Consider the following 27,866-nt stretch of genomic DNA (forward strand, 5'->3'; position numbering starts at 1 on the left):
TTACTTGAATTAGTTAAAACTTACAAAGTAATTATTAGTAATTTTTAGTGTAGACGGCGGCTATCTTGGTTTTTCGCCTGGCTAATGCCCTTTTTTTTGAAAGAATGGACCCCAATGAACGTTTGTTCCAAAGTTCATGCTTTTGTGAACTATTTTTGCACTTATCTGCTCCATTATAAAGAGCCATCCTATGTTGGATTTCGATACAAATTTACACATCAGACAGATGCTCGATTGGGGACATGTCGGGGTGCTTAAGGCCCGTGCAATATCCATATGCCTTCTCGTCGTAGATATCTACTGTTCGTCAGTGAGGTGGACTTTCACTGTGATTAGATTTCGGTCCAGGAACTAGGCCATGGTATTGTTAATCTGTCCAACCAGAACAGCGACATTGAAATCTCTATTTTTGTTAGCAATATATGTTTTTATTTCCCTTTAGATAAATTAGGAGACTTTTGATTGGTTAATAGCCAAGGATCGGGTGATCAGGCTCACTCACTTGGTTGACACATGTCATCGTATCCCTATTGCATAGATTGATGCTCATGATGTTGATCACTGGGTTGTCTGGTCCAGACCCGATTATTTACAGTCCGCCGCCATATAGACGCCGAATATTGCTGTGGGCGGGGTTAAACTAGGAACCAACCAACGTAATAATAATAACGATGAATTGGTAGAGTGGTGAATAATGGAGTGGTTAATAATGGGTGAGGGACATTTCCACATTTAATGCATCACTGACAAACATCCCCATGTTGATATTTTTATTGACTTGCCTTTTCGTGTGTTTGTGATCGGTACAACCAGTAGGTTACGATACGCTCCCGCAAATACAACCTGTCTTATTGGGTCAGCAACATCCCTGAATAACACAAGTAACGATACTAATCCTGCATAATGACATGAGTCATGTGAACATATCGCTAGCGCAGCGGTAATGTAAAGCTCAATGCATAGTTAGATGTAATGTATTGTACGATCAAACAATCAAACAAGTAGTCAAACACTGTTGATGCAGATTACCTAAAACATATTGTATGCAATAGGCAGTGTGGCAAGTTTCACTCTTTTTCTTAACTGGTTGTTTTTCTTTCATTGCAAAACCGGGTCAAATTCTTAAAGTATTGCATACAATGTGGCTGTGCAGGATAAGTATACGCTCATTGGCTGTGTATCACGTGATGTACTGACGCGGCTGCCACGCATGTGTATAAGTCAATACCACATTATGTACGGCGCAGTTGGACAGACGTCTCCGTTTCATACGATCTGTGCTTGTGCCTCTGTAGGAGATTGTATTAACAGTCAAACTTCTGTGTTCATATGTGAAACTTTAACACCAGGTTTCCAGATGCCATGATACTATGTAACTATTGTGGAGATGAAATACAGCCAGATTCACCAGGTGTAAATGTGTACAACAAGGATGTGGACGTGCGTTATGTGACAAGGCAGGATTGTATACCAGTTGGTTTTGAATGTGCCTCGGTGTGTGTCAAAGGGGACAAAATCGCATATCTGAAAGAAGGAAGCTTATTGCCAAATGGTTTTGAATGCGTAACTGTTTCTGTCAGGGATCGAGACATAGTATATGCAAGGAACCAAAACTTAATACCAGAAGGTTTTGAACAAGTTACCGTGTACACAAGGAATGGGGAAGTAAAATACGCAAGACAAGGTGACAGCCACCCTACAGAATATGATCGGGTTTCAACCTATGCAAAGAATGAAGAAATAAAGTATGAGAAAGAAAGTCATCCTACCCCAATAGGTTTTGAACAAGTGACTGTGTGTGTGAAAACAGGAGACATATTATACACAAGGCAAGGAGAGCTTAAACCAAAAGGTTCTGAGCCCGCGTCAGTTTATGTGAAAAATGAGGACATAGTACATGAACAGTGTCGCCATGTAAAAGCAGTATTTCACACAGAGTGCCTGAAGTAAGTATTGCATTTTAACCAATGAATAAGCACAGTTTGATTCTTGATTTCTTGCGTTTTATTCCGTGCATGTATTCTGACATTTTTATCATTTCAGTCAATGCATTCCACGGCGTGAGGAGGCAGCTCGTCAGTTCCTGGAAAGAGCTTCACCAAAAAGCAATGTCCTGTCTATTGGGATTCATGTCAAGTACTTATTTGGAGAAGGGAGAGCAAACCCAGAGCAGAAAAAGAGAAAAAAGGAGAAGAGAGATCGTAAAGCTATTGAGTTACTGAGAAAAGTATCGGCTCTGCGGAATTCCAACTCTGGATATATACTGATTCATCTTGTTGGCCTGGCACCTGAAGATTCTTTCACTGGCGCATTTGATGAGTTTGCTGACCCCAAACTTCACGATTTGATTCAAGATGACAAACAGTTTTGTGATGTTTACAGGAAACAGACACTGAACAGTCACTATACTTGTCACGGCTTTGGTGACTTTCTCGTGCTGTATGTTGGAGCTTCTTCAACTGTAACGACTTCTAAATTCAATACGAAGACAACACTCGATGACTGCATCGAAGATATTCGTGCCGAAACGCTCAGAACATTTGTTAGGGAAAGAAAATCCTTGTGCAACACATTCCATTCACTTCCTGGTGTGACCCAGGCACATCACCTTCAGAATGTTCACGAAAACAGGTCAATTCAAATGAAAAGTCACTTTTCTCAAAAGAAAGATGATCGAGCAATAACAGAGGACATCATCAAGAATCATAAACTTGCAGAATATATCAGCGCATTTACTAAAACTGAAAGTGGTGGTTCCTTTCTTTATGGTGTCCATGAGAAAACTATTTTAAAGAAGGGATATGGTTATGAGACTAAAGTAAACCGCATCCAACCAGTCATCCTGGAGGACAGAACCGTTTTCGGGGACACTTTAGGGGATAACATTCGGAATATTGTCCTCGTCTGTGACTACGATGGAAATGACATATTCCCAGATCCAAATATTTTCCAAATTCATTTTATTCCTTGCACACCAGCGGAGGAACGCACACCAGCGGAGGAATTAGTTTATCGGCGAGACAGTGGAGAACCTGTACATGATGGACATGGTGATGAAGATGCTGTAGTTGTTCATGTTGCTGTCAGACCAGTGAGTGGGATAGTGTTCCATGACAAACAAGGACCGCTTGCATATAGATATGACAGACAATTCAAACTGATCACACGGATAGATCTCAAGGACTGGATACGTGCTCTCACAAAACGGAAAATATCTCAGCAGTAAACTGATGTAAGATACGACGGTAAGTTACTGATGTCGCCTAAAGTTCATCTTACCTACTCAAATCTGTATAACTAGTAATATGGTATACTTAGAAGATAAAGTTACTCTGTTTTCAATTTTACTGTCCTTTATCGTTGATTTAAGACCGCTAAATGTAATTCAAAAACCGAACGCGTTAGCGGTTTTAAAGTAAACATTTAGCGGTCTTAAATCAACGATAAAGGACCGCAAAATTGCCAACAGAGTAGCTTTATCTTCATTCTAGCACGACTGGTAAGCGTTTTAAAACCGGCAATATCAGACCACATCATCAACTGCCCCAATCACAACATAATTTGGGACAATGTGGAGATATTAACAATTATGGCTGAGGAGCTCTAATCTGTTGTTTTTATCAGATCATTGTATGCAGAAGGGATGAGATATCCCTGGTCTTTGTTGAATGAGGGCTTGTGTCTCCGGATTTGAACTGCTTCTGCAAGTTTCCTTTTTCTGAAGTCCTGGTGGTTTTTGGATAATATCTCCACATTGTCCCAAATTATGTTGTGATTGGGGCAGTTGATGATGTGGTCTGATATTGCCGATTTTCTATCAGATTTAGTGGTAGAGCAACTCAGCCATCATTGCTAATTAATCTCATCAGCATGTATATTTTGTTTTTACTTCCACCACGATTGGCTTCCTATTGTCACTACATTATTGCCACCGTACCTTGTTGTTATTGTTAATCCCCCTGATTCAGTCCTACATGTTGTTATTACTTAATCCCTGTTCATGTATATAAGTCTGTTCTGTGCTGTAGTACTTCACTCTTGCTTGACAACGGTATAAGAATCCATACCGAAACGTCGCATCATATATAATAAGAAGTTGTTATCCATAAACTTTCTTACTTTCTTATAAGGAATTCTTCTTCAAACTAATTGCTTTTTACTTAAAAAACACCAAAGATGCTGCCGAGATAGAAATTGCCGATGTCCGACATGTTTGTTTACAAACAATAGGGTCAACGAGATAGTTGTATTCATACGCGATGAATCGGTCACTTTAATTAGCGGTCTTAAACTACCTTTTAAGTACGGTTTGATGAGCTCTCAGCCAATCAGAATCGAGTATCACACAATGTCGTGCTAGCATCTTGGTTCAGGTGAGATTCAAGTTTGGTATATATGTTTGCTTCATGTCTAGAAAGATAATTAAAACTTGATGAAATGAAGCCTTCACAAATTGTAATATTTCAAAGGTAATTTTGATTTGACACACAATATATCGTACCTAACATTTGATAACTTGTGTGTAAAGGACGTCACAGTTTGTGAAAAGAACCTCAGAATGGTCCATCTTCATTTTCAAAGGTTCCAATTTTTTTTGGTAAGTTTCATTTCAAAGTTTGAAGTACTGTTTGATAATGACTTAAATTAAAATGCGTTCATTTTTTTACTTAAAACGAAGCCCAAAAAGTAAAATAAGGTCGACAAATTGTTAATCGTACTTGTTGTTATTTTTATATTTGTTGTTTTAAATAATGGCTTAATCTCACCACATGAAGGGATGATGTAAATCCAGCTGGGGTACATGCAGGTAGCAAAAGTAATGTAAGCCCCTATGGTCCCTAGTATGGTGATCTACCTTCAGTTGCTTGTGATCTATAGCCCGTTTTTATATTCTAATGTCCTAAATAGTGTATAATCTCAAGTTACATGCAAGTTTTAAATATCTGACTGTGAGGTTCTAGTTGTTTTACTATCCTTCACAGACAGGTTTTAAAATATAACTTTATAAATTATTCAAGTATGATATGTTGTAATTACGATAAACAAGCGAAGGAATTCAATCATATGTTGTAAATTGCCCCCCTTCACGTTTACTGACAAATGTTATTTTAGGTAATAGGGTCGCAAATGTTTGGTCCCCTGTCTTAAAATATCCAATTATATTATACGAATCATTCGTGTATCAGATCTATAAACTGTAATACACATGTAGTTATGGGGCTAACATACGACAGGCGAAACAACGTCAATGAATATCTGTGCAGTTTCCTCAAACAAAATTAAAGGTATTCGTTGAAGGTGAATGTATCAACCTTTATAAAGAAGTCGAACAAAGTGTAGTCCTCATAGTGAACTGTAGAGGACGCAATGTGTGGGACTCGTAAAGACCCGGATTAGAACTGGTTTTTAGCAACCCATGGTTGTCATAAGAGGCGAGTAACGGGATCGGGTTGTAGGACTCGCTGACTTGGTTGACACATGTCATTGTATCCCAATTGCGTAGATCGATGCTCTTGACGTTGATCAATGGATTGTCTGGTCCAGACTTGATTAGTTACAAACCGTCGCCATGGAGATGGAATACTGCTCAGTGCGGCGCGTTACACAACCAACCAACCAACATAACGCGTACGCGAGACGGTCTTCAGTAATGAGAGGGGGGGTCACTCATGCGCGTGACTGCCTGACTACAGACAAGAATTTCTGCATGTCACACAGAAACGCGATCATATTTTTCAGAAAAGTAAATTCATTACTTTCTGAAAGCTTATTCATCCTAGAAGCGAAATATACATGTAGCTTTCAAAGCAAGCGAACGCACACCTGTTTATTATTGTATGGAAACATATTAAATATATTCGAAACTGCGCAAAGCCATCTCGCGTGGAAGTGACTGGGTTAGCGAGTTATTAATGGGAGGTAACCGACGCCTGACTAAATTGTTCAGTCAAAACATGCCTCGTGTTACCTGGACTCTCTGGAGTATACATAATACGTATGGCAACGTTTATCTCGCGTTTTAAACAGTTCTTCTTTACGGCGAAGAGGATATAATACATTAATACCGTATTATGAATAACAATATCGTGTCGGTACTATATTATATTTTGTGGAAGTAAAACCATTGGAAATCACGACTGAGAGAGGGTGTCCCTTCCATTGATGTAAAAACAAAGCGCCTGGGAGTTCATAGTTTTCAGTTTGCTGTCATGTTAGTTGGTTTTGACCACAATTTTCTCTTAAGTGCAATTTTCACAGAAACACTACTTTCATACTTTCTGAAAGATTGCTCGTCAAAGACAGCAACATCGGAAATGGGGGTGAGGGACCACTTTTACCAAAAGCGTTATTTCTGGCTAATTCAGCGCCCAGCGGTGGTTTAAAAAGGAGAGTGGTGTGGTTCAGGGACATCAATCGATGTCACTGTTTACTTAAGGGATAATACAACGGTGTCCATAGCCATTAGTCGTGACACCATCACCAGCAATCAGTCGTTTCGTATCCATGGGGGACAAGGATGTTTTGTTTAATGTTATCCCGTAGATCCTGCATGCACGTGTATAATCAGGGCGACAATCACAAACTTCAGATATGCCCCTGAGACACCAATTCGCACTACCTCTTGTGAATTTCTTATGTAATCATGGTATTGTTAACCAAAATTGTACAGAGTATGACCGTAAGAGTTATGACGAAAATCAAAGTATCGAGGGTTGAGCAGAGAAATTTGTTTCCTTTAAGGTTTCGTAATATGATACATATTCACACACACACACACACACACACACACACACACACACACACACACACACACACACACACACACACACACACACACACACACACACACACACACACACACACACACACACACACACACACACACACACACACACATATATAAATATATACACACACACTTGGGCTGCGCAATATAACCGGTTTACCGGTATTTACCGGTTCAGACATGAAAACGATACGTATTGCGATATGCTGATCGAAAACCGGTATTTTGACATGCATTCGGAAAACTTCGTAACACTCAGAAATCTTCGGATATTTCCGTTTTTTGAATTGTTCTTTTCCTTGTTTCATTAGTGCCAAATGTTACTTACATTTTTATTTTCTCATGATTAAAAGTTTTTTATAAAAGGTTAATCAATCATAGTGATTTTGTTGTGTTTATGCTTTATAATCAAGCATTAACTCGATTATAAGTAGTTTTTGTTAAAAACATAATCCTTGCAATATATTGCAATACATATCGCAATATATGCTTCCGCATCGCAATATATCGCAATATGAACATTCTCTGCAATACCCAACACACACACATATATATATATATATATATATATATATATATATATATATATATATGTGTGTGTGTGTGAGTGTGTGTGTGTATATATATATAATAATCCTTGCAATATATTGACATAAGCTGTTCGATTCCGTCTTTATTCAATTTTCGTCAGTTCATTATATATATAATGAACTGACGAAAATTGAATTGAATTATAATGTGTTTCCTTAAAGGTTCTGCTTAATACCATACATATTTCACACAAAGAGACAGTATATATAGATAGATAGATAGATAGATAGATAGATAGATAGATAGATAGATAGATAGATAGATAGATAGATAGATAGATAGATAGATAGATAGATAGATAGATAGATAGATAGATAGATAGATAGATAGATAGATGAACTGCTTTCCTATACCAATTATACACCAGGTATTGTCCTTGATCATCTTTGTCAAATTAATCTCTACATGAAAGTATTATATGAAACCCTTGTCGTAATCATTAAGAATTCTCTGACATAAGCTGTTCGAATCCGTCTTTATCATGAGCATGTGTATATGAAAAATCATCAGTTACTGATGCCTCACTAAACCATCTAATCCTATATGATGTTGCATTCGATCTTTATTGAGAACGTAGTGTGGTACTGGTCGATGGAAATGTCTTTTTTACAATATTCTTCATGCCTCGACTTTTGATTATTGCAGGCAGGATGTGGGAGCTTCTGGTACGTACATATATATTTGGTACAACGTTTATCTAAAAAGCTGGTAAAAGCAAAGACCATCTCATATCCATAAATAAAAGACAATCACAAGTCCATTAATGTTTCCCTGAAGAACTGAAAGCTCTTGAACGTCTCGGTCATCAACAGTACTGTTTCCCTCTGTTTTATTTAACATGTATAACCTTTACTTTATGTTGCAGCAAAATATCACAGAGGAGGATGAGCAGGATCTTTATCTTGGGACAAATGACATCTTGCGTCCTGACCTGAAACAGATTGGAAATAGTCTCTTTGAAATCAAAAGTTACTTTATTGAGAAGGGTAACTAAGCCATTGTAAAACTTAGTAGATCATCGACGTAGACTATGGGAATTCCTTCAACAGTTGAAGCAAACCATAAAGCACGTAGCAATATCTTGCTCATGTTGATTGATACAGAAGCCATTTGCGAATGGGTTTTAATCATCTATTCTGATTAGCTAAGGCGTATTGCCCCTAAAAGCCTTCCATATTGCCTTTCAGCTACCCTATTACATCAGCTTCCATGTCATGTTTGCCCAAGTGAAGCATTTCTGTCCCTTTACAATTCCTTTGTGTTATACTCGTGTCGAAGCAGTGTCAAAAAATTGGCACAGGACTATCCTATGTTTAACGGACATGCTTCCATCGAGATGTATTATTTGATTAATTTTATTTTCCAGAAGGCCAGAATTTTGCGCCAAGAAGACTAAGGACCCCTTTAGCACAAGTGAAAGAACGACTCATCGAACACATAGAAAATCATGCATACGACTTTGTTTTTGAACCTCTCACCAATGAAGTGGTAGATTTTCCAAACCCAAAGGCTGGACCATGTTTTGTGTTCTTGTCCAATTCGTTATCAGTTGCGTTAGATTTCTGCACATCACCCCGACCAAGCAACATTGTATGTGATGTATTCCTGGCTCTGCCTACACAGTCTGTGATAGTTTTGTCACTGGTTGATGGGGATGAAGACTGTCCAGAAGCAGTGGCATACAGTATGTCAGTGGCGAGAGGAGTGATAGAGACACTTAGCAGGTTCACTGATGAGGATATCAACTCAATCCATGGAGTCATTCCCATTTCTCTCCTTGAGGACGCTGTTGGATTTAAGAATCGATTTAAGAAGCTGGCAAATGAGTCTTCTCATTTTGTCACAAACGATTCTTTGGTAATGACTCCCAGTAGGTATGTGAAAGTCCTGACTGCTTTCTGGGCTGGTGTTGCTGAAACGAAGTCGGTGCTAAAAGAAGAAAGTGGAGACACCGATGGCGACTATCTTAGATTTCTCACCAAAGAACAATGTATCATTCTGGTGGAGAACATAAACAGTAAGGACGTCGAGGTCAAGTATATGCCCGGTAGTGGAGCCACGACTCTGATGCTGGAGGTGGCTAGGAGACTGAACAGACTGGGGGACACTCTGCTTGTATGTAGGTCACGACAGGAGAGGGACAGGCTCAGGTTTGTTGATTTAGTCAGTGGATGTAGTTAGGTGTTATTGCCATTGTCAACATTGGTAGTCGTATCCAGTCACGAATTAACAAATGTTATAACCCAAAATATGAACATCGTAAGTGTGTCCTCAGGAAGAGCCTCTACTTTAATAGGCCTCAACATTTGAACGATTGCTTGAAACCTGTGCTTAAGTTGTGTACAAACCCTGTTTCAGGTCGGTGTACCCATCAGCTGTAGCAGCAGAGGATCTCAGTATGGTGGACATGTCTTCCTGTGTGAATATAGTCCATGAAACCAACACAGTCCTGGCACAAACAAGCGGACAACATTGGCGATTTACAACCTGTGAGTATATTTACATATTCGTAGAACTCTGAATAGACAGTGCTCGGTACTGGGTAATAAAATACAAAACTCTTTCTTTGTTACACACACTAACATGTCAGGTCATAAAGGATGTTTGTTCTGATAGATTCGGGAGAGAACGAGAACAAACAACACTGGGTTAGAATATCTACAGTAGTTCTTATGTACTGGTGATGCAAAACAATCATGTTGTATGGAACAATCATATTAGTTTGTTAAGACTTGGACTTTGTTCACTTCAGATCCAACTGCTGTCAAAGAACTGACGTCCCAAATATTGGAGGTAGAAATGGTAATGTACACTTCTGTAATAAGTTCCTGGAGTCAGGGTTTTGAGATGCTTCTTACTACATAACCAAATAAATGCATCGAAACATGTAATAGCATAATGTTTCTCAAATAAGTCCTCAGTTTGCCACCATATGGGGTTTGAATACATTTCCCCAAACTACCTATTGTAACAATAATTTTCAAAAAGATGAACCATATTAATTGAATACTGGTCTCATGAAGAGACTCGCCTTCATGATTTCTAGTCCACATACGCTAGCATTCCAACCAAACCAGACTTCAGTAGAAAAATTTCATCTCATTCCAATAATTTATTCGCTATCAGGAAAGGTTAAAATGGAAGATTAAAATGTTCCATCAATGTGAAGTTGTATTGTTCCAGATCTCGAGTGATTCATTATAAACAAAGCTTTCATTTATTCTATTTAAACAGGAAGTCGAAGGGATGGAGAAACAAATAGATGTATTATCTAACGGTAAGTGTTCATAATAAACCAGCTTTTGATGATGTGAATAACGGATCTTGTGCAAATAACAACCTCAATAAACATAATGGTAAGATTTTAGTAAAAATTATACATTCATGAGTTAGTGTAGGGTGATTATTATACTTCTATTTTTAACAATGTTACAGAATCTTGGAATGAACGGATCGAACACATCCTCAGGGACTTCAGTGTGCTGAAAATATTGAGTTTCAAACTGGGATCAACAGGACCGATGTCCTATGTAAGTTCCTTGAGGATTTTACTGACATTTGTTGATTTTGTTTAAAGTTCTATTCTACATATAACCATACGTTGTTTTGTTTACTGGTGTAATCTTAAGAAGTGGTGGGACCAAAATCCTGTCCATTTTGTCCATTTATAGAAACCTACCGTTATTTGTTACTTTACATTTACAACCTTGTTCAAAACATGGATATAATGCACACATATTACCAAAGATATGTCTGTGTGATAACGTATACCAAATAGTGATTGTGTATTTATTTCACTTTGACACGTTGTAGGCTCATGAAGTACGCCATACTCTGGAATACAAGCCAAGCCCCCTCACAGCAAGCAAAGTTCAGTATGAATGTGAGTAGTTGCGGTCAAATCTGGAACGATTATTTTAGATGAATGTGATAATTTGTTACTTATTTACTCTTATTCACTTCAGCTTTGGGTGATTTCAAGCAACTGTCTGCTACACAAGAGGCTTGGTTGTCAGACTTACATGACGGACTAAGACAGAGGAAAAATCTTGTCCCGCTTCTCAGATCGGTAAGAAATTGTAGAGAGCTTGTATATGAATCGCAAACAAAGTAGTGACTAACAATCAAGCCTGATGATGAAAGACCCAGTGTGAGTAATCTATGTATTTTGTTTCAGGTCATAATCCAAGATAAAACGGATCAGATCTGTCAAGACGTTAAAAATGTTCTCTTGAGAGAAGGTTTGTTGTGTTGGTAATAAGACAGATGATCACCATACGCCTCTAACACTCTGTAGCCAAATAAATACTGTCGGATTTGATAGTGTCCCTCCATCATTTCACCTGTCCAACTTCCATTCTTGACCATCGATCCAATGTATAGTGTCTCTTATAACACAGAAGCTTTGTCCAACCTTCATCTCTCCTTCAGTTCTCCATCCATGTTTCGGGGCGATTGGGTAGCCTTGTGGTTAAAGCGTTCGCTCATCACGCCGAAGACCCGGGTTCGATTTCCCACATGGGAACTATATGTGAAGCCTATTTTTTGTCTCCTGCCGTGATATTGCTGGAATATTGCTAAAAGCGGCATAAAACAAATCTCACTCACTCACACCAATCCATTTTTCTTCTCTTTATCCGCTCTCCAGCTACCGAATTCTGTGCCTCACTGCCATGCTAATCATCTCTCATTCTGCCTCCGTCATCTTCATGCACCTGCTCTTTATCTTTCCATTCACCATCTGTATCTAGTTATTTATCTACCTATTATATAGTGTACCAAAGGAAATGAAATGACAGTTCAGATATTGACATATTTCAAAGCAATGTGTAGTACAGCAGCTGTAGAACATTTTCACAATATCTGATTCTTAATTGTAGTTTCTGTTTGTTCTTTGATCTTCAGCTTTTGGGGATAACGAAACATACAGAATCGATACTAAACCGTTGCTATGGTAAGTGGTGACACATTGTAGCACTCTCGAGGTATTCTTATGATCAAATTATCAAATTATCTCGAGAATCGCTGTGCCAATATCATAAGGATTGAAGAAGTTGTAGTGATCAGTTCCATGGGAATGTCCGTTCACTTGATTCCATTTGTTACTTCAAGATCAAGGGAGGTAACTTGTCATTTCTATTCTAGGTTGGCCATGTTCAAAGTCCAGACATTCAACAACAAATAGGTAAGTTGCAGAAGTTGTGTTCGTGTTCTCTTAGTTTGGAGCAGGATTCAAAATGGATTTATCATGACTGCACGTTGTTCTCAATTCACCCTCTCTCAATCTTGAATGAAGTTAGTTTTAACAAAAGCTTTGTTTTTGTTTCTTCCAGAGATGTTCCACATTGAATCAGAGAATGCAGGAATGGAATCCCAAGTACGTACCTGACTAAAACCCTACCTTCCTAGTAGGGTTGCAGCCTAATTATCTGCTTTCTTATTTAATATTATGTTTTGATTGCTCCATATTTAGGAAAGATGTATGTTATCTTTAACTGAAGTCTGTCAAGATAAGAATAATAGAAAGCTGACATATCAACTAATACCATTGATTATAAAACCAGTCACAGATCACATAACTGTATACATTTCAGCAGGTATGGAAGGAAGGTGGCCAGATAAACGATATGGAAACTGAGATGCAGAACACAGATGGAAAAGATCCTGAGAGCCGTAAGTATCTATAAGTGTCCTGCAGGTTAGTTCTGCTTGTCCAGCAATTCATTGTGCAATAACAACTGTATCTAGTTTGAAGATGAAGTGCTGCAGGATGTTTCCTGTGCAGCAGGTTGCTTCCTATAATTTGTGTCTGCAAATTTCGGTACAGTAATTAGGTCGTTCACTATTGAAAGGTTACCCTGAACAGGTTTATTGTATCTTCTTTGAGAGGCATTTTAGAAGTTGTAAAGATGAAGGAAAACCAAGTTCTGTGGATAATCAACTTCTTTATTACAATAAATGCCACGTCGTCTCGGAGTAGATACTAACACCGTTACCAAACAAGTGATACACGGAGTTGAACCAATGAGAGAGTACACATAGCTGCATAGTGAGTATATACAATTGACAATCATGAGGTACATTACTGAGGATTACTAATTAGTGATTTGAGCAGAGCTGGTTGATATACAGAGTGATTGGTTGTGATGCAGATTGAGATACATATGCAGTGTGAGTTTATACAATTGATGAGGTAGATGTACACTGAGATGGTTTATCATACCTATAGTTGATGTTTGTTTGAACTTTGGCTGGGACGAGATACAAACACTTTAATCAAGAACTGGACAACGTACTGAAGGTAAAGACTCTTCTAACTGTTTATGCTTTCTTTATTTCTGTTCCTTCACATATAGTTATCCATCTCTATCTTATGTGCCTTTGGGTGTGTCTTCCATGTTCAGTTATCCACTCCTTCCTGTGTGTGTCTCCATTCCAGTTCTCTGTCTGCTGTGTTTGTGTTATCTTCCTTGTGCATTCAGTTGTCCATCTCTGTCTTGTGTGCTTGGTGTCTTCCATGTGCATTCAGTTGTCCATCTCTGTGTGTGTTGTGTCTTCATTCCAGTTGTCCATCTCAAGCTGTCTTGTGTGTGATTCCGGTTATCCGTCTCTGTGTGCGTTCAGTTGTCCGCTCTGTGTGTGTGTTTGTGCCTGGTTGATTGTGTCTTCCTTCCGGTTGTCCCATGTGTGTGTTTGTATCTTCCATTCCAGTTGTCCATCTCTGTCTGTGTGTGTTTGTCTGTGCCTTCAGTTGGCTCTGTGTGTGTGTGATCTTCTCTGTCCATTCCAGTTATCCATCTCTGTGTGCTGTGTCTGTGTGTCTTGTGTTGTCTGTGTCCATCTTCTGTGTGGTTGGCCGTTGTCTTCCTTCCATTCAGTTATCCATCTCCTTCTTGTGTGTGTGTGCCGTTGTCTTCCTTGATTCCAGTTATCCATCTCCTGTCTTGTGTGTTTCATGTCTGTGTGTGTCTTCACTTCTTGTTCAGTTATCCATCTCTGTCCTGTCTGTGTGTTTGTGTCTTCACTGTCAGTTGTCCATGCTCCGCTATCTTGTGTGTTGTCTTTCTGTGTGTGTCTTCCATGTGCGTTATCCATCTCCTGCTATCTGTGTGTGTGTCTTCGGTGTCCAGCTGTGCTGTGTCTGTCCGTTGTCCATCTCCTGCTATGGGGCAGTGGTCGTTCGTGTTGTCCAAGTTCCATGTGGCTGTCCATTGTGTGTGTCCGTCAGTCAGTCAGTCAGTCAGTCATCCTGTCTTCATTCCGTTATCCATCTTTGTGTCTTCCATTCCGGTGTCCATCTGTGTGTCCTTCTGTGTGGTTCTGTGTTTGTGGTTGTGTTCCATTCCTATGTCCTCACTGTCCCGTGCCTCCATGTGTTCCGTGTCTCCTTCTTGTGGCTGTCTCGGTCGGTCGGTGTCCTCCTTGTCCTGTTCCTGTCTTCCTGCCTCCATGCCTGTCTGCCTGCCTCCTTGTCTGTGTGCCTCTGTCTGCCTCCTGCCTGTGTGCTGCTGTCTGCCTCCATGCCTCTCTGTCTGCCTGCCTGCCTCTCTTCCTGCCTCCACCTCTCTGTCTGCCTGTCTGCCTCCTGTGTCCACTCTGTGCCTGCCTCACTGCCTCCACTGCCTTGTGTCTCTGCCTGCTGTCTGCCTCCACTGCCTCTCATGCCTCTGCCTCTGTCTGCCTCCATGCCTCTCTGTCTGCCTGCCTCACTTGTCCTCCACCCTCCCTCTGTCTGCTTTCCTCCCTGTCTCCCCCCCCCTGCCTCCCCACCTCTCATCTACCTACCTTTCTACCTCCCTCCTCCCCCTGCCTCCATACCTCTCTCATCTACCACTCACTTCCTCCTCCCTCCCCCCTGCCTCCCTACCTCTCTCATTCTACCTACTCTACTTTCCTCCCTCCCTCCCCTCCCCCTTGCCTCCCCCTACTTCTTTATCTACTCCACCTACCTCCCTCCTCCCCTGCCTCCCCACCACTTCCCATCTACCTACCTACCTACCTCCCTCCCCCCTGGCCTCCCTGCACCTCTCTATACCTACCTACTTACCTCCCCTCCCCTCACCCTGCCTCCCCTACCCTCTCTCATTCTACCTACATACTCATTCCCCTCCCTCTCCCCTGCCTCCCTACCCCCTCTATCTGCCCCACCTACTTTCCTCCTCCCTCCCCCTGCCTCCTACCTCTCTTCTCACCTACCTACTTACCTCCCTCCTCCCCCCTGCCTCCCTACCCTCCAGCCTACCATCACCTACTCTTCCTCCCTCCCTCCACCCTGCCTCCCCACTTCTCTATCTACCTTCCTACTTCACCTCCCCTGCCTCCCTACCTCTCTATCTACCTACGTACTTACCTCCCTCTCCCCTGCCTCCCTACCTCTTTCTACCCACCTACTTACCTCCCTCCCTCACTTCCCTGCCTCCCATTACCTCTGTATCTACCTACCGACCTACCGGCCCTCCCTCCACCCCTGCCTCCCTACCTCCCTCCCCGCCTACTTCTCACCTACTTCTTACCTCCTTCCTTCCCTTCCTCCTTCCCTCCCTCCTACCTCTCTTTCACCTACCCACTTACCTCCCCTCCTTAAACCCGCTGCCTTACATACCTACCTCCCTTCCTCTCTTACTACCTACCTACCTCCCCTACCTGTGTCATCCATGTACCTGGCTTATCTTTACCGTCTTGTTGTGCGTCGCCGCTTTTCTTTGCAGATCATCAGAGACGACGAGCAGCAACTCATGGAACTGAAAGCAAAACAATGGCTGTCTGGAAAAGGTAGATTTTCACAGTGCCACATTAAACATGTTGTTTGCTGGCCGAAATCAAAAGTTTATTATTTTGTTCTTATTGAAGTTTCCAATACAAAATGTATTCATATACTACTGAAAAGTTAAAGAACACCGTTTCTTTCACACGACTATAGTTTATCTGCATAAATTGTGGATAATGCAACCCACAGAACTCTAGGTGTCAGTGTTCTTTACTTGGTTGGTTGGTTGGTTAACGTCGCACTCAACAATATTACAGCTATTTGTCGGCCGTCTGTAAATAATCGAGTCTGGACCAGACAATTCAGTGATCAACGACATCATCGATCTCCGCAATCAATTGGGATACTATGGTATGCGTCAACTAAGTCAGAGAGCCTGACCAATTCGATCCGTTAGGTCGCCTTTTTACGGCAGCAAGCAGCGGGTAACTGAAGATCAATAATTTAACCTGGATCTTCACGGGGACAGTGTTCTTTAACTTTTTCTAGTAGTATATACCAATAAGTGAAGTGCTTTACTTTGTTCGGAAGGACAGAACTGCTGAAAAGGGAGTCGTGTACCAACGTGTGCAAAACACCGGTTGGGGGAGTATTTTGGTACAGTACCATGGCTAGTATTTCTAATGATCATAAAATGGAAGGCCTTCCTTTACGTATAGTTGCTTTTTTACCAAGGTGTAACCACCCTAGGGACTTACAGGAAAAATACTACCCCGTGTCCTCCTTCCCATTTAGGTAATAATGTATAATACACATTAAATAAAACATGTTCACGTGGGAGTATATAAGAAGACATTTACACATACATATTGATGTGTATTTTCTTTTGTCGTCTACATGTTCGTAGAAACGTCCGTGTGTACTAGATATTTCGATCTGTTGCAAACCACTACCAAACTGTTTTATGCATTGTATGTTGAAGTGTATACTTTAACATCACAGTTTTCTCTTGCTTTAAACTTGAAAGGGAAGGGTTTTTGATGTTAGTTATATTTGAAAGGGATTCAAATAGAAACACACACACACACACACATGCACACACACACACCACACCACACACACTCTTTTACTTATGATATAATCAGAAGGGTATAACAGACACTGCTTTTAGTAGAGATTTGCTTTGGTTATGGTTAGGTTTTGTTGCTTTGCAGGGGACAAGACAAAATATTTTTGAGACAATATAATGAATGATTTGCTGGGGAATAAAAAATCATCTATATTATGTTATATCGTGACTATTATCCGTGAAGTCCCAAAACAAATTCTATATACGTCCATTGGCAAACAATGCAAAATTTTTCATACCAGACACTACCTAAATATTTTCAGACATTTGACTCTCACCTTTCAGATTATGGAAGCAGTGTACACGTTGTTGGACTGCCGCGTCGACCTCTTCTGGTTTCATGTAAGTATTTCCGAGAACAAGTGATGGGATGACTGAACGATTGTCGATTATTCACTGTATTTGGAATATTGTTGACGAACGCAAAATGCCACGTCTAAGTGAAGGCAACCGTCATATCGCCATTGGTTTTCTTGAAGCTGGCCAGTCCGACGCATGAATGTTCACCAAAGCACCATTTCACGGCTCTGGGAGAGATATCGCCGGCAGAATGAGGTAGCAGATGCCCTTCGTAGTGGGCGACCTCGAGCGACCACTGCGGCGCAGGATCGCTACATCCGGGTACATCACCTGCGTCATCGAACAGCTACGGCGACCAGGACCGCTCGACAAATAGCCGGATTGACGAGGCTTTCTGCACAGACCGTCAGGAACAGGTTGAGACAGGCTGGTTTACGTGCCAGAAGACCTTCGTTTGGCCCTGTGCTTCGACAATAACATCGTCGACATCGAGTTCAATGGTGCACCAAGCTGGAACCTACCGAATTGGCGTAGAATCTGGGTCAGTGATGACTCACGATTTCTATTGGAACGACGCGATGGAAGAATGCGGGTGTACGTGAACGTTTCGCCGACGCTTGCGTTCCCCAGGTGGACAGATTCGGCCGGGGAAGTGTTATGATGTCGGGAGCGATCACCTTCCGTAGGAGAAGTGATGTGGTGATGATCCAGGGCAACCTGACAGCTCAAAGGTACTGTGACGAAATCCTACACCAACACCTCCTTCCAGTCATTGATCGCCAGAGGGAGCTGTTTCAACAGGACAATGCCAGGCCCCACAAAGCACGTCACACTAGAGACTTCCTCCAGAACCACAACATCAATGTGCTCCCCTGGCCCTCAAGATCACCGGACTTAAACCCAATCGAACATCTGTTGGATGCCCTGGACAGACGGGTGCGACGCCGTAGCCCTCAGCCCCAGACACTTCAGCGACTCGCACAGGCACTACAGGCAACACGACATTCTGAGACTTATTCGTTCGATGCCGAGGCGATGCCGTGCAGTTCTGGCTGCCCACGGTGGTCACACGAGGTATTGACTTCAGCGCCACCACACGTCTCCATGTGACACTCAAACTGACTTTGGTGCCAAAGACGGATAAGTCTGCATTCCCAGTGTGCAATTTCGCTATATTTCATTGACACATAAAGCCTACAAGATGTTTCAAAATAAACATAAAAATACAGTTGAAATTCCTATATGCGTTTCTTTTTTGGGAGAGTATATATTTCGGATATCCCAGGGGAGCTAATTTTCCCAGGGTGTAGGGGAGTACTGCCAATGCTAAAGATACTGTGAATAATTTCAGGGAAGCATAATCCTTGTCGGGAGTAGATCGATCTATGGATAGGGTAATTTTCTTTTAAAAACATCGTTATAATAGAGTGGATTTTATTTAGTAGCGTGTACACATTATTTTAGACTTATTTATCTTCAGTTTATACCTACGCTTATAAATACTTAGGTGTCTGGTTGCAAGAACATTTAGATATAAAGTTTAGCTAAATATGACAATGGAACACTTATTGTTATAATTTGTAAATCAGAACAGCGGGTGGTTTTCTTTATAATGTTTTTAATTCTTTGTATGAGAATCTCGTTGAGCCTGTCTTATCATATGGGTCGGGAATTTGGGGCACTAAAGAATTCAATTGTATTAATGCGGTACAGAATCGAGCCTGTAGATTTTACTTAGCAGTTGGCATGGAAACCTCAACTTTTGCTGCCCGTTGTGATATGGGCTAGACCTTCGTGATAACAAAGCACAGAATTGAAATACTCAGATTCTGGAGCAGATTACAAACTGCAGGTTATTCAAGAACACTAAGTACCATTTGCAGATAAAAAATGTCAGGGCGGTGCGGTAGCCTAGTAGTTACAGCGTTCGCTCGTCACGCCGAAGACCCGGGTTCGATTCCCCACGTGGGTAAAATGTGTGAAGCTCATTTCTGGTGTCCCCCGCCCTGATATTGCTAAAAGCGGCGTAAAACTAAACTCAATCACTCAGTTCAATTTCGTAGATCCTGGAATAATATTGTATTCAACCAATTTCAGCATTTTCGATTTACCAATTTATGATTTGAATAATATCTCAACTGGCGAGTTTTTGTTTTGTCTAAAAGCTACCTTCTGTCTCTCGATTACTCTGATTGGTTACACGGGCTTTGAAATGATTCAGGCCAAACTAATGGTAATACATTACGTACATATCGGCGATTTAAATAATAATAATAACAATGATAATAATAAGCACAGATCGCCAACGCCGATTACACCTCTCCTTTACATGGATGACATCGAGCTCCTTGCCAAAGGAGATGCGAATTTGAAAGAATAGGTTCTCCTTGTCTAGTCATTTTCAAATGATATTGGCATGCTATTTGGACTCGACAAATGTAATACTCTTCATTTGAAACGTGGCAAGGTAATTAATGATGGATCGGTCAAGTTACAAGGGGGAGGAGTTATTTATCATCTTGTGGAAGATTAGGCCTACACCTATCTTGGAATGCAAGTTCGAGACAAGCTCCAGATTGCCCAAATTCAAGAAAAACTTCGGGCCGAGTACAAATCTCGTTTAAAGAAAATTTGGAGCTCAGAGCTAAATGCTCGAAACAAGGTCAAAGCCACCAATACTTTTGCTGTGCCAGTCCTCTCCTATTCCTTTGGAGTAGTTGATTGGACGGAAAAAGACATCCAGAGTCTTGACCGCCTGACCAGAAGGATCATGTCTGATAACAGAGCCCACCACCCTCGTTCCTCTCGTAACCGTTTATATATGCCAATCAATTCTGGAGGTGGGGGGTTGATTAATGTGGAGGCTCTTCATGACAGAATTTTACTGTGTGCTTTTGCGCCTATTTATTTATCGAATGATCCTCTGGTGATGCATGTGAAGACTCATGATGAAAGGAAGGTATTCCACAGCTATTTTAAGCGTGCCAAGGTTGTTGGACAGAATCTGAAATTTGAGGTTGACTTTGTTGATGGCGATGTACTGCTGGACGGTACAGCGATGGGAGTAAACCAGGTGAAGTTCTTCACCAAGTCTGCCCAGAGTCGGTCTTTTTAGAAGCTTTCTGAGAAGCCATTGCATCGTGTGTACATGCAGTGTGTGGAACAGAATAGCAATCCCACCGACTCCTTCGCCTGGATGAAGTCGGCTGGTCTTAAATGTGAAACTTCCTTTTTGCTGCTCAGGACCAGTCACTTCCCACTCGCAATCGCCTAAATGTGATTCTTAAAGAAAATATCAATATGAAATGTCGACTTTGTAATGAATTCACGGAGACCGTCCAACACCTTGTCAGTGGATACCCTTCCTTGGCACAAACATCATATCTTAAACGACATGATGGCATTGCTCGTTGCTTTTGCTACCGTCTCCGACATGCCTGTGGCTTTGACTCCGAGGTCCATCCATGGTACGACCCTGAACATGTCCAGGGCGTCATGGAAAATGATGCTTTCAAACTTCTCTGGAATAGGCCCATATACAGCCTCAGAAGAATTCCTTCCAACAAACCTGATCTTGTGCTTTTTGATAAAGCCAATGAAGTTATTTATGTCATTGAATTTTCTGTCCCTTTTGACACCAATGTGATTGGCAAGATTAAGGAAAAGCATGATAAATATGCGGACCTCACCTTTGAAATGTTTCGCTTGCATCCCAAGTATACTGTCGTCAGGCTCCCCATTGTTCTCGGTGGCCTTGGTTTGGTACCTCCTGATCTCTTGGTACCGATCAGGAGAGTGCCCGGGTTCTCCACTGGGAGTACAGCCCTTCTGACACTCTACGAAATGCATAAGGCTGCAGTGTTGGGGAGCCTTCATATTCTCCGGAAAGTTCTTGGTGGGTTCGACTAGGCAGCGTTTCCTGGGAGAAGTCCCATTCGCTGTCTGGGCTGCGTGTAGAGGGGGCAAGGGCCCTGAGCTGATAATGAGCCTTACCAGGCTGACTGTGCCAGGATCACCCGAACCCTCTCTACTGCATTTTCATCTTTAATCTGTTAAACATAATATAGTTTATTTTGAAAAATACTTATACATTCATTATCAACACACCGGGCCATTAATGGGCGAAAAGACACCTAAGTGTAAAATTACAAATATTTCCAAACATTCTTTAAATTTAAAAAAAAAATTCAACATGCATAAAATTCAACCAATACAAATATCTTCTTACATACCTCACACCACGCCCAATCTGACCCCCAACCTAACCACGCTTCCATATCCACAAACCCCACCCCTCCCCCAGAGTACAATTCCAGACCCACACACATCCCGACTGATAAACTTTACCACTCCACGCCTCACACCACACCCACCCACTCACCATCCTCCTCATCCACGCTCACACACACACGTGCACGCTCTGACATACTCTTCACTTCAGCCCGTCCCCTCACAAACCAGCTGTCACTGAAACACTCTGTTCACTGATTTTCAACTACATTTTTCCAATCAAAGCCGCCTGAACCAATTATTTTTTCCCAAATCAATCAAACTCATACTTCCATTCATACACATATCTAAACCAGTCAACCCCCCTCACTCAGCCTGCATCCAGTCATTCTTTCTTTACACCTACACAGCAGTTCCGTACTCAAGCTTCACACACTCCAGTTAACTGTGGAACCTTATGTTAATATGTTGCTCGATAGATCCCAACGCAGTATGTTAGGTACATTTCCACGTGTCCGAACTGCTCAAACTGTCGTAAACTTGAAGTACATTGACAGTAGTCTGTTATTGTGATGGAAACCTAGAACGGGTTAAATAGTGATAATATGGGAATGATAATTTAATGTCGAATTAAAGAAAAGGTATGTGAAGAATAGACCTGAAAAGGTGTAAATAAGTTTATTGCTATTTTTATACGTTCCCCAATTAGAGAGTATTCACGCTGGTCCTGTTTTACTTGTAATTTGTGTGAGCCTCTGAGTGAGACGGCTATGTTCATTCAGCCATAGCATTGTATTGCAAGTACCGCCAAGGCTTCGCTCAGTCAACCAAGAAACGTCGCGAATGTAGTTTTCCGGCCTTGAACCTCCCCATCATTACCAAAGATTTGAAGAAATGCGTGCCCGCTAGATGAGAAGGATACGTAGTGTAAACCCCAGTAGACTGTTATTTTAGAGGGTTTTCTAAAACTTTACATGCGTATTTGCACATGTTCTGAAACAAGGTTAGTGTTATAGGTAATGGATAACTCATACTGCCTATTCCACCAAAGAACAGACTATCTGCAACTTTGGGTGACAGCTCACATCTTTTTTCTCAGAGTCTTTGAAACGTAGTAATCGATAATTTCTCGGAATGTTTTGCCAGGACAATAAAGTCGTTAGTTCGTACTTAGTTTGTGTTGATGTCCGCCCACTTCGACTAATTTTAGAAATGAGAATATTAGAGAATAAAATTGTTAATTGTTGTGCCATAGTTTTAGGAAAATAACTTCGTAAACCTCGATGGCATTCCAGCTTGTGGCTTACGTCGGTTGTCTCATAAATGTATCCACATCATAATATTTCCCTGGAGTGAGGGAAAGTATTCTACAGGTACCAGGTACTTTTTCACTTTGAACAAATTAAAAGACTTAGTGTCGGTGCTGATAATTCTAAAATTCTCGCACACTTTTACTTTTCTAAAACAATAATGTATCATCCGCATTTAGATAGATAAGTATCGATGGTGTTCATAGACAAAGCATTGTTCAAAAGATAGATTCTGTAGACCAAATAACGAGTAACGAAAATCGGGTGCTCTAGTCGCGGTCGGGCCTCAAGTCAAAGTCAGGTCTGGTGGTGGGAAGCCTAGTGGTTAAAGCGTTCGCTTGTCACACTGAAGGCTCCAGTTTGATTTCCCACATGGGTACAATGTATGAAGCCCATTTCTGGTGTCCCCTCTCGTGATATTGCTGGAATATTGTTGAAACCGGCGTAAAACTAAACTCGCTCGCTCGCAAAGTCGAGTATGTTTTGTCTAAATAGTATACCATCTATATCACATGTAAGGGTCTATTAATACCCACGGCAAACCAAACACACGCAAACACATACGTACACACATACGCACACACACGCGCATTGCAGACCGCCTCCGTGGTGTAGTGGTTAGAGCGTCCGCCCGGAGAGCGGAAGGTTGCAGGTTCGATCCCCGGCTGTGTCATACCAAAAAGACGTTAAAATATGGTACTTGTTGGTCCCTGCCTGGTGCTTGGCATTAATGGGTACAACAAGGACTGGTCGGCTCGGAGTCAGTATAATGTGTCTGAGTGGGGTATTCATGCTTCACTGCGGCATGGTATCTCAGTGGGCTAGCACTATAAAATCAGATTAAGCCTGGACTAGTACAAGCAGCCCCACATACACATACACACGCATGTACGTCTTGATATGAGTGAAATATTCTCAAGCACGACGTTAAACCTAATTTCACCTCACCTCACCGCACGCATTGCGCGACCTCTCCTCGCTCAACGAGACTGTGACCGTCTATCAGTGAAAGAGTGGACACAGTTGCAACCAGTTCATGTAAAATATATTTCAAATATATTGGGTTATGAGTTAATTTCACACAGCCTATTCAACTTTCCATCCCTGATAAAAGTGAAATGTTCAAACAACAGAACGAAGTAAAACATGTGCTATTTCCTCAACCGTCTTCATTGCTGTAAAACACATCTGTCGGCGTTAATTGAATCTCCAAACCATGACTGATGTCATTACAATTATAAAACCATAGAACTGCTTTTTTCAACACTTGAATAACGTAGAAAGTTGACAAAGTTTGGACATTTATCTCTGACCAGCGTTAGTAAACATATCGCGACACACTGACTGACGGTGTAACTGTGAACGTGACAGAAGCGGACATAGAAGTTACCTGTTCATGTGGTGTATGATGAACACAGAAATGTCAAAACTACCCTAAAACACGACACTGTTACGTTTATTTGTTTATATTATGTGACAGATTCATATAGAATCTACACACAAACACTTATGTTGAGAAATTCACTTACTGAGATCGTATTTTACTCCCGAACATCGTCCACGTCTGGCAGATATCACAACAATGGGGTTAAATCAGAGGTGTACTAAACTTTCTTTTATATTACGTTTTTCTGTAAACTAATCCATTTGTTTCTTAATGAAATGCATTTTGAATTCTCGTAGTGATATTTTTACGTAATAATTAGTGCGCTAATATAGCTCAATAGTAGGAGATGTTCTACACTGATGAAAAACACAGACGGACATTCAGCGCACTGTTTGGAAACAATCCACAATCTGCCGATATTTTAGTAAATATCTTTCTGTGTCTCGGTTTGTGACAAACAGTGAAATAAACTTGCTACACAACAAATACAATGTTTATTTCCAGGTCCTAAACTCCACCTGGACGCGGCACGGGCCAACAATTACTGGTGCCACGTAACTACTGACGGCCATCTAGTCAACTCGCCGCCCGAAGCATGGGATGAGGGGCAGAACAGACGAAAGAAGTACTGGCGGAACGTCTTAGCGCATGCGGGGCAGAACAGACTACTGGAGTACAGGGGGATCTGTAGCTCCCCCATCCCCCTTCCCCCATCCTCCTCCACCCTCACACCCCTACCCACCATCCCCAGATACTGGGAGACAGAAACCAGGGTGAGGGTGGGTGGTGAGAGGGACCCGACAGTCCTGGAGATGGGACTGTGCGAGGCAGGACAGGTGGGCAGTAAGACGTATGTTTCTCTACAGCGCCGCTCCTGGTGTGTCTGTGTAGAGAGCTGTGGCAGACACGGGGGGAGTATCTGTACCACGGTGTGGAGGGAGGGGGAGCAGGGCGCGTGTCACCAGAACACCATGTCCAACACTCCCGGCACACAGGCCACCCTCCACTATGGCGTTGTACTGGATGTGGGGAGGGGACGAGTGGCATTCATCGACCTGGACAGACAGGTTGTTCTAGACAAGTGTAATGTTCAGTTCAATGAGCCACTCGTCCCCATGTTCGGTGTTGGGGCGTTTTTGTCTGGCGTCATTACGTCCATGAGTCTGATCAGCGGGAAGGACATCAACATGACTGACACAAAGAAGGATCTCATCTACCAAGCGATGAAATAGCGAATTAACTGACTATGTGCGCCATTAGCTGGTGGTGGGAACTTCTTCATTGCGACCGCCTGTTGTGTTCTCTTCACCCATTGATAGGAGGGCAGGGTCTGAGGTGAAATGGGATTTAACGTCGTACTTGAGATTATTTCGCTCATATGACCACGTACATGCGTGTGTATGTGGGGCTGCTTGTACTAGCCCAGACTTAAGCTGGTTTTATAGTGCTGGCTCACTGAGATACCATGCCGCTGTTAAGCATGAATACCCACTCAAACTCATTCTACTGACTCCGAGTGGTTGATAATATGAGAAACATGGAGAAATTAAACCCAGACAACGATCGCCTTTAAGTACTGATGCACATAAGTAGCTTATCATTTAAGATATCCGCCAAGATCCGGGTTAGAATTTGCCTCCAACAACTTACGCTTGTCATAAGAGGCGACTAACGGGACCAGTTGGTCAGGCTCGCTGACTTGGTTGAAATTAGCTGCATGGAATATTGGTGAGTGCGGCATTAAAAAAACAAAACAAAAACAAACAAATAAATCAATTAACGTGAACCTAAGCCTTGAAATACAATTCAAAGATAAGAGGGTAAAACCTGTTATCTGTCATACTACTAGTCATAAGCAATGGTTATCAACAGAGATGTAGATTACATCTAATATTGATTGTAATCTCGTATTGTGAACCCCAACGCTGCCTCCTTTAACAATTCGATCGTCATATGAGCGAAATATTCTCAAGCACGACGTTAAACCCAATTTCACCTCACCTCACCTTTAACAATTCGAGACTATATATTCGTGAAAACAGAAGTGTAATTTAAACACGCTTTCGCAACACACATTCAAGTAAAACCACACTGATCATTGTTTTCAATACCTGTGGAAAAAACCTCTAAAATGATTGGTGCCTTAAGAAAATATAAATATATATTGAATAGGAAACATTATCAAGATTTTAAACAGCGTTTACAAGCCCACATTTTGAATATGCATGTGACGTGTCTGATTGAAGATTCGAACAAGTTAGAAAGCCTACAGCTAGAGACAGCTCGTATAGTAACTGGCCTACCCAAATAGACGCCGAGTAGAGTTCTTTATTACGAGACCGGATGGGAATTGTTATCAGTGAGAAGAAAGAAGCGTACATTAAGCTTGTTTTATGACATTAAACATAATATCGCCCCCTCTTTTTTAAATGAATTGTTACCACCGGGTGTAGGAAAAAGAACTCATTATAACTTGCGTAATGCTGAAAATTATTCTGTGCCCAATACAAGACTAAAATATTCATCCTCTTCATTTAAGCCTGAAACAATCTTCCGTCAGCTGTAAGAAACTGTGACTCCATTCGTCATTTAATAGATATATTACAACAATGCTTAATAGTGCCCCATCACTTTTTCATCTGGTATGTGTAAGCTAAATATTTTACACACAAAGTTAAGATACAAAGTAAGTACGCTCAATTATGATTTATATAGAATCAACAATATAATTTATATCAAGATTTCTTGGATTGTCCCCGTTATAAAACACATGCAGAAACTTTGTCAGCTAACATAAGTGATATTTTACAAAATAGATATGTTCTAGATATATGTCTTATTTTATTTGGCCATGCAGGCCTCTCGTTGAAGAAAATCTGAATATCTTCAAACATGTCCATCATAACATCAATATAAAACTAAATGATTCCTCTGTTCATCCTAATCTGTTATATTCTCAAACTCAAGATTTCTCATGTATATGTTCTCTGTTTCTCATGTAAATATAATTGTTGTAACTATTGGGAGAGGGCGTCATTAAGTTGGATAACGCGTGCCCAATGTTTAAATCAAATCAATACATGTGGGTTTATTATTGTTACGGTATACCTGTAGAAATAAGCCCTTCTTGACTTGCCGTTGCTGCATAAATGTATTTTAAATTACTTGCGGCAAAAGCAAAAAAAAAAAAGTTATTGATAGTCCTTGATGTGTCAGTCACTATGAACAGGCAATATAAAGTTATTACTGTGGTACCCGTGAAGATCCTGGTTGGAACTGATCTTCAGTAACCCATGCTGGCTGTAAGAGGCGACAAACGGGATCGGGTGGTCAGGCTCACTGACTTGGTTGACACGTCATCGTATCCCAATTGCGTAGAACGATGTTCATGATGTTGATCACTGGACTGTCTGGTCAAGACTCGA

The 27,866-nt window shown here is 41.3% G+C and overlaps 3 protein-coding genes across 7 annotated transcripts in view; all 3 read left to right on the forward strand.

Moving 5' to 3' along the window:
• The window catches only part of LOC124265590, a 28,512-nt gene extending 15,472 nt beyond the window's left edge, over window positions 1–13,040 (forward strand). Inside the window, exons 2-17 of one of the 4 annotated variants that reach the window (XM_046700399.1) lie at window positions 1,628–1,946; window positions 2,044–3,245; window positions 8,024–8,043; window positions 8,244–8,364; window positions 8,745–9,528; window positions 9,737–9,867; window positions 10,131–10,180; window positions 10,613–10,655; window positions 10,814–10,908; window positions 11,192–11,261; window positions 11,344–11,447; window positions 11,556–11,619; window positions 12,284–12,332; window positions 12,524–12,563; window positions 12,712–12,755; window positions 12,973–13,040. In XM_046700399.1, coding sequence (XP_046556355.1) covers window positions 8,029–8,043; window positions 8,244–8,364; window positions 8,745–9,528; window positions 9,737–9,867; window positions 10,131–10,180; window positions 10,613–10,655; window positions 10,814–10,908; window positions 11,192–11,261; window positions 11,344–11,447; window positions 11,556–11,619; window positions 12,284–12,332; window positions 12,524–12,563 — 1,566 coding nt within the window. In that variant the 5' untranslated portion in view covers window positions 1,628–1,946; window positions 2,044–3,245; window positions 8,024–8,028 and the 3' untranslated portion in view covers window positions 12,712–12,755; window positions 12,973–13,040. Of the gene's footprint in view, window positions 1–1,256; window positions 1,553–1,590; window positions 1,947–2,043; window positions 3,246–8,023; window positions 8,044–8,243; window positions 8,365–8,744; window positions 9,529–9,736; window positions 9,868–10,130; window positions 10,181–10,612; window positions 10,656–10,813; window positions 10,909–11,191; window positions 11,262–11,343; window positions 11,448–11,555; window positions 11,620–12,283; window positions 12,333–12,523; window positions 12,564–12,711; window positions 12,756–12,972 lie in introns of those variants that run through there. The other 3 variants (XM_046700391.1, XM_046700385.1, XM_046700378.1) reach the window with 3 other exon arrangements.
• LOC124265552 overlaps window positions 1–18,906 on the forward strand; it is a 101,996-nt gene extending 83,090 nt beyond the window's left edge. The window contains exons 27-28 of the mRNA XM_046700362.1: window positions 17,500–17,556; window positions 18,866–18,906. Of these exons, the coding sequence (XP_046556318.1) occupies window positions 17,500–17,556; window positions 18,866–18,891 (83 nt within the window). The 3' untranslated portion in view covers window positions 18,892–18,906. The remainder of the gene's footprint in view (window positions 1–17,499; window positions 17,557–18,865) is intronic.
• Window positions 1–25,840, forward strand: part of LOC124265631 — a 175,757-nt gene extending 149,917 nt beyond the window's left edge. The window contains exon 6 of one of the 2 annotated variants that reach the window (XM_046700420.1): window positions 24,946–25,688. In XM_046700420.1, coding sequence (XP_046556376.1) covers window positions 24,946–25,673 — 728 coding nt within the window. In that variant the 3' untranslated portion in view covers window positions 25,674–25,688. Of the gene's footprint in view, window positions 1–24,945 lie in introns of both variants that reach the window. The other variant, XM_046700429.1, reaches the window with a different exon arrangement.
• The last annotated feature ends 2,026 nt before the right edge of the window (window positions 25,841–27,866 follow it).

Source organism: Haliotis rubra, unplaced genomic scaffold (assembly GCF_003918875.1).
Source record: "Haliotis rubra isolate DU_JTF1 unplaced genomic scaffold, ASM391887v1 Scf1214, whole genome shotgun sequence".
NCBI classification, from domain to species: domain Eukaryota; kingdom Metazoa; phylum Mollusca; class Gastropoda; order Lepetellida; family Haliotidae; genus Haliotis; species Haliotis rubra.